Consider the following 12336-nt stretch of genomic DNA (forward strand, 5'->3'; position numbering starts at 1 on the left):
AAACTACTACAGATTGGAGGAGACTAGAGAGAAATAACTAATGGATGTGGGACCCTGGACAGAATCCTGGAACAGAAAAAGGACATTTGTGGAAAAGTAAGTGAAACTCAAATAATGTCCAAAGCTTGGTTAATAGTATTATACTGAGGTCCATTTCCTGGTTTTGAAAAATGTACCATGGTTACATCAGATGCTAATATTAGGGGAATGTGGATGAGAAGTCTATAGGAAGTCAGTATTATTTTTGCAACTTTTTTATAATCAAAAAATCAATTCAAATAAAAAGGTGTTTTAAAGTTTCAGTACCTCTTCCATCATATTTTTCCAATTTAAATTTCCAAAAAGAAATTCTAGTGCCAAAGTTCTACATTCTTCCAATTGTTTAATCAGGGTTTTATAAGCACTCTCAATCTTCTCTTTATTCTGTAAAAGGAAGGCAAGTCACATAAATTGTCATAGTTAAATATCTAATCACTTTCCAACTACAGAAAATCATATATTGAAGATATAATTATTAAAATATATTTCCTAGTTAAAAAAATACACTAATATAACTACAGGTCATCAACAATGCTTTTAAAGCCTGCCAAGCAGCACTATCTTGTTTTCGCTGAATTAATTTTTGTCTGGGAATTTAGTGCATTTTTTTAACAACTTCATGAAAAGTATAATTAACATAACATAAAATTCACTCACTTTTTAAGGGGACAATTCAATGGCTTTTGGTAAAGTTACAGAGTTGTGCAGCCACCACTATAATTTAATTTTAGAATATTTCCAACATCTCAAAAAGAAGAGTGTGCCCAGTTAATACATTATATTTTATCATGAAAAATTTCAAACACACACATAAATAAGCAATAGCATAATCTCCCCCCAGGTACCTATCATCCAGCAACAACCATTATCAACATACACTGCATTTTTATTTTCATCTCACATATTCCTCAAAGAGATAAAATAACTTCTTTAAAATGAGTGTTCAATAAAGTAGGAAATATATTATTATACTAGAAATAAAATCTAACACTTAAAAAAAAAACCTTAAGGAGAGATTGGGAAGGATGTTTGTAAGGTATCCTTCAAACTCAGTTCAGAAATTGCTCTAACAGAATAAAATGAGATAAAGTGATTATAGTACCTCTTCCCAAAATAAAAATCCCAGGGCTGTTCCTACTCACAGCAGGCAACTAGAGTTGGAAAGAGTTTAATGACTAGAGTTCTAACTAAAGCAAAATAAATTATCTTATCAGATTTCATGACAACCATCTGGATGTCTCCAAATATCACGAGGGGTATGACACTATTCTCAGAGTAAAGAATGTTAACTGTCTCAAAATCATTTTGATGAAATACAGCATTATTTTCATATTTGTAATTCACTATAAGTAGTGAAAATTGAATAGAAACTAGATTTATTTATAATATCAGTATGCATTTTTAATTCTGAAAAGTTCAATACAGTAATTGTCAAATATACCAATACAGTAAAAGAATAAGATCAAGCAAGGAATTAAGTTCTAAATACTTTGAAAGTTGTATTAGTGATTTAATATTAGGAAATAAACATTTCACTTCCTTCCTTCCTCATCACCCTTCTCCATTGTTTTCTTATTAAAACTACTATATTAACGATCATTTCACTAATATGTCTCAGCAAAAGAGGCCTAAGTTTTTCCCTCCAATTTAATGCATTTCTGGCCTTCATTAACTTAGAGGCAGTATATCACATAGTACTTAGGCACATAAGGGCTGGAGTCAGACTGCTTCTTTTCAAATTCATGCTCTATTATTCATTTAGTGTTGATGATGAGCAAATTACTTATTCAAGTATCTATTTCCTCATTGGCAAAACACAGATGATATTAACATCTAACTTAAAGGGCTATTGTAAAGGTTTTAAAAAATTACTCATGAGAAGTACCAATCACTGTTGTTATTACAAGTTCTGAACCTATGGCTGCATTTGTATTATCCTTATTATTAATTTTCTAGACTTCTGTGTTAAACCTATGATAATTTCCATAGAAGTGGCGGAAATAAAACTAAGTCAAGTAACATGGAAAATTTTGTAAAATTCTAGAAGAAATTTGTCTTTAGATATCAATTACCTCTTTGAAAAATTTTTGGTTTTTATACATGCTTGGCATAAGGTACGCATAAAGTCGAAGAATGTCAGATGTTTGCCCTGAGGAAAGCACGATGTTGACTTTCATTGCCCAAGACTGAGTAATTAAAAAGTTGAAAAGGTATGTTTGTAGATGGGTCAGTCCTTCATCTGCAACTATCAGGTAATATGGGTAACTGTCTTCCAAGAAAATTTCCCACTCCTGTGACAGGCATCCAGAAAATTTTGTTCGAACATCAATGGTGGTATTATGCTGAAGATGAAGAATTAAAGCAGTTCTCAAAGGAAGAAGTTCAGGGAAGTTGAAATATGCATACTCAGCATCCTATAGGGATGAGATAAAGTATATTCTTTTGAAATTATCATTTAATTTGTTTACATATATCATTAAAATCATTAAAGAAATATATTCCAACACAGTTTTGTTCTGCTTTATAGTCAGGGAATAGACCCTTAAACCTTGCCTGTCATTTAACAAATACCACCATAAATTATAATTTGGATTTAAATACATACATCCCATTTAAGCAGGCATAATAGTGGTTTATCATACTTTCCCTTCTTATTCTAATTCTTTTCCTCTCCAATATCACTTCCAAAAGAAAAAGGACAGGAAAATATGCAAAAGCAAATGGTGGATATAAATAATCCACAACAGGAAGCCAAGGTGAATCACTTTGAGGGGACTGTCCCAATTTAGTACGATCCTCCTGAAGCAGCAGAGGTCTTTCTTAACAGATCAGAATTAGTGCAGCCAACTAGACTGTAAACATTAGACTAGAATCCTGGCTCTTTATTCAAAACATGGCTTGCAAGAAGTCAGCAATATTAAAAAATCTAGCAATAATGTAGACTGCAAAGTGACTGAACAAATACACGCCAAGATCCTTGAGAGTAACACACTGGTTACCTTTAGGGACAGGATAAGGAAGGGGTAGTAGTGGTTATACCTATCTGTATTTGAAACTGTTCATATTTTACTAATTATACTCATAATTGGAAAAGGAAGACCAAACATATTTCCTTAGAAGTATTTACTATAGAGCAAATAATAAACAAAGCAGTATTAATGAGTTTGATATTTTTCTGGGGTCAAATAAATTGCTGAGTTCTGAAGACAGAAGCAGTTCTCAGAGTTGGAGAAGTAGAATCCAGAGATCAACTGAGCTTCCATTGAGAGGATTTCTCATCCTCCTTCATGATCCTGTATGTCCTTAAATGAAGTTTAATTATTGAAAATAAAATATACTTTTTTTTAAAGATTTTATTTATTTATTTGACAGAGAGAGAGCGAGAGAGCACAAGCAGGGGGAGCAGAGGGAGAGGGAGAAGCAGGCTCCCCAACGAGCAAGGATCCCAACGTGGCACTCAAGCCCAGGACCCTGGGATCATGATCAGAGCCAAAGGCAGATGCTTCACTGACTGAGCCACCCAGGCATCCCTAAAATATAATCTTAAATATGGTAATTTCTGAATACTGGGATTATGAGTATTTTTTTCTGTTCTTCCCTTAAAATTTTCTGAATTCTTAATGTACTTAACTTTGTAATAAGGAAAAAAATTATAAAATAGTAAGGAATTTTGGTTTTAGTTCTTAAATCATAGTAAAGAACTCTACTGTCTCATGTTACCTGGAAGAAAACTATGGCAAATTGTCCTCCTTTATTGATAAGATCCATAAGATAGCATTCAACCAGATAAAAGAAGTGGAGCTCCTGCCCCGATTTTAATGATTTCTCACATATACATGTAGCAAGTAATGAATCTCCATCAATCAGAAAAAATTCAGATTCAACAAAATCATTGAATAAACTGGAATATCTAAAATGAAAACAGTAAAAACAAAAATTACATATTGACTAAATAAGTCCCATAAAAAGGCAGTAGCATTGTTGTTATTATCCATTATCACTATCACCAGCAAGCGATTTGCTGAGTAATTATTTTATGTCAGGCTCTATGCTAAGACTTTTCAAGACATCCATATGCATGACTGTCCTTCATAGGAAAAAGGCAGGATCATTCCCATTCTATAGATACAGAAACTGAGGCTCAAAGAGATAGAGCAAATTACGTAAGACCACATGTCAGGATCTGGATTGGAATCAGGAATTTAGCACCTCTATTCTGGATACAGACCTGTATTAAATGCTTCCCGCTTAATCAATCTTATTTCTTTATAATACAATAGGTTCAATTGGGATAGGCTCGTGATGGGTATTAACGAGGGCACATATTGCATGGAGCACTGGGTGTTACATGCAAATAATGAATCATGGAACACTACATCAAAAACTAAGGATATACTGTATGGTGACCAACATAACATAATAAAAAATTATTATTAAAAAAAACAATGGGTTCATTGACAGCTGTGTACAAATAAAGCAAGAGAAAACTGTCCATTCACCATCAAACAGATCTAAAAGTTCTGTGTTAAACAATCATATATATGTGTGTGTGTATATATATATATAATTACACATATAATGTATTATAATATATACTGAGATAGATAGACATTACTTTTTTTAGGCAGTCATTACTTTAAGGTCAAATAGATATACAGGAAATATGATATTGAATTATACATCTCTTTATTTCTTATGACAATACTCACTCAGCTTTTGGCACTGCACTCAAAATTAGCTGTGACATTCTCTCTAAAATCATCATGTGTTCTTCTAAACATGAAGAAAAAAGATTATTTATTATTTAAAAAGAAATAACAATAAAGTTATTTTAATTCTATTAAATCTGCGTAGCTTAAAGATTATCTTATAATTTATAAAAATTTTAAATTGAAAATTACCCATTCTTGCTGCTACCTGGGCTTCGAACCTGAACTGGAAAATATCAAATATAGCAAATATCTCACTTTGGTACCTCAAAGCAGCAGTTATTAATGAAAATGACAGACCTACAAAGAAAGAAGAAAAATTAGAAATTCATTTATTCCATCAACAAATAGTATTGAATAATTACTGTATATTAAGCAAAACATCAGGCAGTGAGAATACAAGAATGAACAAAAGGCAACATGCTGTCAGTTCTCACAGAGCTTAAACTCCATCAGGAAAAATAAATATTAATCAGATAATTATATAAATAATGGAAAATTACAAATGTGACAAAGTCAAAGAGAATAGAGGAAGCGTCCCTAACAAAGTAATGCTTGAGCTGATTTCTGAAGAATGAAACAAGAATTAACTAAACAAAAGAGTAGGGGACAGTAGCATTCCAGGCAGAGGGAATATCAAAATACCATGTACAAAAGTCTTGTGGCGTGAAGGACTGTGGGTAGTACTAGAGTCAAAATAGAAGCCAGAAAGGCTAGAATGGAATCAGTGAGGGACGAGCTAGCTGTGCTAGAGGGTTCCAGAAATATCAGAGTATGCAGAGCCTTTGAGGGCATGTTTTTATCCTAAAATCCATTGATGGATTTTAAGCAGGTAGTGTCATGAGTGGCATTACATTCTGAAAGATTACTCTGGCTATAGGAGAGAGAAGGGATCAGATGGGAGCAAAGTTCCTGTTACTGGAGTAGAGAGAAAAACCATTGTTCGGAAGGTTAAAGATCATAGTGTGATGTAATACAGTTTGTTGGTAGTTTGGGGCACTTATGGATATTAAATATTTAGAAGATAAGTTTGACATAATTTGGTAATGGATCTGATATGGATGGAGAAGAGGGGAGACTAAGGGTTGTCAAGGATGATTCTTAGGATTCTAACTGATGCAACAGGATGGAGGACTAGGACATTCCCTGGGCAGGAAACCTTGGAACAAGACCACATTTCAGGGAAAGATCATGAATTCAAATTTGTGGTCAGTCTGAGTTTGACTTGATTTCAAGACCTATTATAGGATATGTCACCTGAGTAATTAAATATACAGGTCTATGGGACACCTGGGTGGCTCAGTCGGTTAAGCGTCTGCCTTTGGCTCAGGTCATGATCCCAGGGTCCTGGGATCAAGTCACACATCGGGCTCCTTGCTCAGTGGGGAACCTGCTTCTCCCTCTGCCTACTGTTCCCCCTACTTGTGCGCTCCCTCCCTCTCTCTGACATAATAAATAAAATCTTTTAAAAAATATATACAGGTCTAGAGGTCAAGCACAAGGTCTGGGCTAGACTTGAATATGTGAATAATTTTAATATTATTGCAAACAAGGCCATTGATATAGATGAGCTTGTTTGGACAGAGAGACACAATATCATGGAAGAAGAAAAAAGGACTGAAAATCCAGTTTTGCAGATCACTAATATATAATAAATGCCAACACAGAAGAGGAAGCATCTGCAAAGGTAACTGAGAAAGAACTGTCAAAGAGGCAGAAGAAAATGCACTTGAGCATTCTGTCAGAAAAAACAAATATTGAGACATTCCTCAAATATGCCATACAGTGTGTTAGGGCAGTGCAACTTGATAGATGGATGGATGGATGGATGGATGGATGGATGGATGGATGGAGAGATAGACTGATAGATATCCATATTATATGACATTAAGGAACATATAACGGTGAGGAACATTTTGATACTAAATATTAAAATAAGAATGCAAGGAAGTTTAGGACTATAAACACGAGTAAGCTTGAAGAAAGAAGAAACTACTGTGGGCTAGAACGGAATGTTTAGGAAACACTTAATGAAGATGGGCAAAAGCCTAACTTACCTAGCTATTCTACCTTTCTTTCAGACATATAGAGCATCTACTCCTCACCAAGCATTGTAACTTGCTGCAACATATGCAAATATGCATAAAACATGGCCCTTACAATCTGATAATGGTTTAAAGAGAATTACATCAAAAAGTATAATGTGCTGAGGGATCCAGCAGAAATGGTACAGGAAGCTATTGGAGAATTGAAAGAGTTCTTCAATCAACTGGACTGTCCTGTGTTCTGAGGTTTAAACGACACATTGAAAAGATGTGGAAAAATTATGGAGACATTTTGGAGAAAGTAAGGGACATAGAAGATCACATTTCAGACAGCAACATAGCACTGGTTTAATGCACAGAGATATGAAACCACATGACAAGTTTGATTCCAGACTGTTTCACATGGCATAAAACAGAATGACTTGATTGGAAATGCGACAGGAAAAGTAGGTGTAGCCCAGATTATAAGGGGCTTTTGCCCAAGGAAGAAGTTTAGAAAATTTTCTGAAAACCCTCTGCCATCCAATTCATGCAATCCTCAACCTCACTAATGGCACATTAGCCATATTTTCTTCTTTCAGTTCTCCAAACTGTACCAAGCTCAAACAGAAAAGATGAGTCAGTGAGAACTGAGTAAAAGGAGAAAATTAACCCCGAGTATCTTACAGAAGGGAGAGCTCCAGAAAAGGTAGGGTCAGACTTAATGAAATATGAAGAAACAAGGTAATTCATAGATTCCCAGATGTTCACAGTGTCCTGAATGTCTCAGGAATTTTTTTATGGTACTCCTAGGACAAAATAAATACCTAATAGTTTATTTATTAAGTAGTTAGTGCCAAACAAATTAATAAGTCCTTGGGGTGCCTGGGTAGTGCAGTCGTTAAGCGTCTGCCTTGGGCTCAGAGCATGATCCCGGCGTTCTGGGATCTAGCCTTGCATCAGACTCCTCCACTGGGAGCCTGCTTCGTCCTCTCCCACTGCCCTTGCTTGTGTTCCCTCTCTCGCTGGCTGTCTCTCTGTCAAATAAATGAATAAAGTCTTTAAAAAAAATTAGTAAGTCCTAACAAAATCATCTGAAAATAGAATACACATACATTGAAAGAAATAACATCATTTTTAAATTAAATAACAATTACCAATTAGACATGTGTGCCTATTATTGGACACTACAACTTTTTAACAAGAGCCATGGTAGCAGAATAAAACCCTTCTCAATTTGACAATTACGAGGTTCCACAGCCTGCATGCCTACTCTCCTCTCACATATCCTGTAGGAAACTCCCTGTAAAACTTCACGCTGAACTCATGCCCCACTTAACATTTACACAGAATTTACATCACTACGCCCAGTTCTTTCTCATTTAAGGGAGAGAGGCACACAAGGGAAAATAAAACCAACTACCCATCATAATAACCACTGAATAAATATAAATTAAAAAATTAGAATCAATAGACATTTGGGGGTATTAAGAAGAAGCCAGATGAATAAACAAGATTCAAGGACAGAATAGTCCTTTAGAAAGTTCAAATTAGCCTTCCAATAATTACAATATTATCTAATACAACAATAATAGACTGCTACAGGGAAAAAATGTAAATGCTCATAAAAATTTAAAGTATAATTTCAGAAAAAAATCGTGCAGAAAAATAAAATGGACATGCTGAAATCTTAAATTGGAGAGCTAAAACTCAGGAAAGTTCTTTTTTTTTTTTAAAGATTTAGTTAGTTAGTTAGTTAGTTATTATTTGAGAGACAGACAGAGCATGAGTGGGGGGAGGAGCAGAGGGAGAGGGACAAGCAGACTCCCCCAGGACCCTGAGATCATGACCTAAGCTGAAGTCACCTAGGCACCTCCAGGAAATTTAGAAGACAGAAGAAAAAAACAAAGAGATAGAAAATAGAAAAAAAAATACTAAGAAATACAGAGGATGGATTTAAGAGTTTACATTCATCCCACAGTAATTCTAGAAGGAGAAAACTAAGATTTCAAAATAAGTGGAGATAAAAATAACCAAAGATATAATATTTAAAGTCATACAATAATATTAGACCACAGTTAAAGAAAAGTACACATTTTTAGATTGAAGTTTTTCCAAGTACTAAGAAGAAATAATGACAAAAAAGAAACACACACTTGGAAATAGCACCTTCAAATTGCAGAGCTCCAAGAGCAAAGAGAAAGATGGAGATACGCTACAAAGAAATGTAAGTCAGAGAGGCCATATATATATATATATATATATATATATATATATATATAGTGGTTAAAGGCATGAGCGCTATTGGCAGAATGCCTAGGTTTTAATCCTAGTTCTGAAACACACTATAGTTTTATAACCTTATGCAAGTTATTTACTTTCTCTGTATCTCAGTCTATTCATCTATAAAATTGGGACAGACCATAATGTTACTTTTCTCCGGCTGTCTTTTCTAGCTATTTAAATGTATGAGCTGATGTATACAAATTGATGAAAATAGTACCTGGGACATAGAACTGGAAAAAAAAAAAAAAAAGAGGAGCGTCATTGGATGTTTTGATTAAAAAAAAAAAAATTTTGCAAAGTTCCCAGGGGAAAATATTTTGAACTTAGAATTCCATATCTAGTCATTCAATCCACTAAGAGAGCAGAAAGACAATATCACCAGACATTCAAGAAGTCAGAAATTTCACCAACCACCTATCTTAAATGATAATTTTATTTAAAGAGACAGTACAAAAAATTAGGGGGGTGGGGGGAATCAAGAAACAGTGAAACTACATATGATCCAGAAAAATTAAAGGAAGCTATAAAGAAAAATAGGAAGATCCATGATACTTTGAATTTAGAAAAGTATCAACTTCAAACAGCAGTCTTAACGATAACTACGTTTCCAAGACAAACATATAGATTGCATCTACAATGAATAACATAATAAATAATTTTGTAGCTTGTTTACTTGGCTTTCCATTTTTGATTCAACTAGAAACAAATCACAAGAATAAAGTCTTAAAATACTGTAAACTATGATAAACCCTGACAATATAAAAATAATATAATAACCAAATTGGGAGGTTCAGAAAGGGATGAATAGTAGAAAAAGAAGAGTGTATATTAAGTTCCTTGATTTTCATAGCAGAAAGTCCAGAGACAGCATCTAAAGATGATATATAAAAAAATTAAGGGTTTCTGGAATCAAGAAGTTAAACTGCCTTTCTTATATAGGTACTGAACAAATGGGGTACCAAATAATATAGATGGGGAAATTTCATTTATATTTATATTACAAATTCTAATGAATTAATAGATCTTGCTATTTTTAGGTGATAGCACAACAAAAATACAGGCAAATACCTACTTCCATGTAGAACTATACCATTGTTGAAATACGTAATTCTAAAAAAAATTTTTTTAACCTGAATTTGGTCAAAACTCTAGCAGGAACAATTCATTGACAAGACATTTATAAGCTAGAGGAAACTGTTAAATGATACCAGGAAGAATAGGAGAATCTCTACAAGACCAAAAAATGGAAAAGGGAAAGGAGGAAACCCCAATTTATTAATAAATAAATTACAAGAGGATGAAAGAGGTTATAACAAACCTTAAAGACATATCATCCAATCATAGTAGTGCCAGAACCCTATTTGAATTCTGACTTAAACAATCTTTAAAAGGAAGAAGAGAAGGGTAAAAAAGAAATCATAGATTATTGGAGCAGAGACAGCCCAGTACAGAGAACAGGGCCCAGGGAATGATGGAACCACTTGATGGAAAAACTCAAGTTCCTGAAACACTGTCTGGAGAAGAGCTGACCAGCATTGGACAGAATTCTAGATGGCCTCCAAGACTCCAGCCACCCTGGTGCACTGCCCTGTATAATATCCTCCCCTTGAGTGTAGGCAGGATTGGTGAATTCAATGAGATAGTCTCTCCCTGATTAGGTCACATTATGTAAGACTCTAACATAACAAGAGACAGATTCTCCTGCTAGCGTTGGAGACATAAAGCCACCATGTTTTGAGAGAGCCACCCCGCTAGGACCTGAGGGTAGAATCTAAAGGTTGAGCATAACCCACAGCCAACAGCCAACAAGAAAACCAGGAACCTCAATCCCGTAGCTGCAAGGAATTGAATTCTTCCCACAGCCTGAATGAGCATCCAGAGCCTGGACAAGATGGCAGCCTCAGCAACAACCTTCATTTCAGTCTGGTGAGATGCTGAGTAAAAGGATTCAGTTAATCGGTGCCTGGACTTCCGATGCATGGAAACTTATAAAATAATAAATTTTTATTGACTTATGCCACTAAACTTATGATAATTGGTCAACCAGCAGTAGAAAACTAATGTGTGCCCCTTGACCATGAATACATTCTTTTAACTGTTTTTAAGAAATAGTTATTGTATGAAGCCACTGAAATGTAGGTACGTAGGAACCACCTGTGAGATATTAAATCACCTGTGAGAATCAGAATATTGCAGATTCTGATTCTGCAAGTTTGTAGTTAGACATAGGATTCTGCGTGGAAGAGGAAGCTGCTTGCTGCTATCAACTTCTAGATTTTATTGTTTGTGCTCAGATCCGACCTTCCTTAGTTTCTCCTCAAGGCCCCAGATCCCCAGCACTCTTTCTTTCAAGAGGACCCCTTAATTGCCTGAACACTCGACCCTCTGCTTCAGACTTCAGACCCAGGCGCTTCTCACCAGCGTCCCTTTCCTCTGCCTCTTCCCAAGCCTTGCCTTCTGGGGCCAACAAAGAGACCCGTCCACCACCGTTTTAGGGGGGCGTAGTGGCGCCCGCACCACTAGCCCCGCGCGCCCAGGGCGGCTCCCGGGCCGCCTCGCGCTGCAACCAGAGAGCTTGAACGCGCGCGGGACATCTCCACCCCGAGGCTCTCCCTTAGTTATACCTGTCCTCTCGGAGCCCTGTCCGCAGGCCCCACCCCCGACCCCTCCCTCCTCCCCCCAGCTCCTGTCCTGCGTCGGAGCACTCCCCACCTGAGACCCCGAAGTCCGGCCCCCACCTGCTGCGTCTGAAGAGCCGCTGACAGGCCCCTGCCGCCCGCCAGGAAGAAGTGACCGAGAGGTGATGAACCTGGGCTTCTGACTAGCGGAGCCGCCTCAGCCAGCCTTTTATACCCGGGAAGGGAGTTTCGGTTTCATTTCTCCTCTCAGGACGTCTAAGTTTCATTTTCCTCCAGGAAATAGGTAAAACAGTTTTCAGAAAAGCGAGTTTTAGCACCTTTCTCTTCAATCCGAGCCTTAAGAGATAGCAAAAAAAACACATAAGCTTTAGAATTGGGTAGGAGAAGGAAGGGAAGAATGAAGGGGGGTAAACAGAAGGGGGAACGAACCAGGGGAGACTATGGTCTCTGGGAAACAAACTGAGGGTTTCAGAGGGGAGGGGGGTGGGGGATTGGGATAGGCAGGTGATGGGTAGAGTAAGGAGGGCACATATTGCGTGGAGCACTGGCTGTTATATGCAAATAATGAATCATGGAACACTACGTCAAAAACTAAGGATGGCTGTATGGTGACTAACATAACATAATAAAAAAATTTTT

The 12336-nt window shown here is 36.2% G+C and overlaps 1 protein-coding gene across 4 annotated transcripts in view; it reads right to left on the reverse strand.

Moving 5' to 3' along the window:
- Positions 1 to 12089, reverse strand: part of LOC123793167 (putative ATP-dependent RNA helicase DDX60) — a 102366-nt gene extending 90277 nt beyond the window's left edge. For 2 of the 4 annotated variants that reach the window (XM_087866568.1, XM_087866566.1), the window contains exons 1-6: positions 11797 to 12088; positions 4941 to 5048; positions 4749 to 4812; positions 3760 to 3949; positions 2112 to 2453; positions 307 to 423 (exon numbers count right to left, since the gene is read on the reverse strand). In XM_087866568.1, the coding sequence (XP_087722694.1) occupies positions 307 to 423; positions 2112 to 2453; positions 3760 to 3949; positions 4749 to 4812; positions 4941 to 4944 (717 nt within the window). In that variant the 5' untranslated portion in view covers positions 4945 to 5048; positions 11797 to 12088. Of the gene's footprint in view, positions 1 to 306; positions 424 to 2111; positions 2454 to 3759; positions 3950 to 4748; positions 4813 to 4940; positions 5049 to 11770 lie in introns of all 4 variants that reach the window. The other 2 variants (XR_015726517.1, XM_087866567.1) reach the window with 2 other exon arrangements.
- Positions 12090 to 12336: the final 247 nt, after the last annotated feature.

The sequence above is a fragment of the Ursus americanus genome, chromosome 13, assembly GCF_024610735.1.
Source record: "Ursus americanus isolate L20-20 chromosome 13, mUrsAme1.1.p, whole genome shotgun sequence".
NCBI classification, from domain to species: Eukaryota; Metazoa; Chordata; class Mammalia; order Carnivora; family Ursidae; genus Ursus; species Ursus americanus.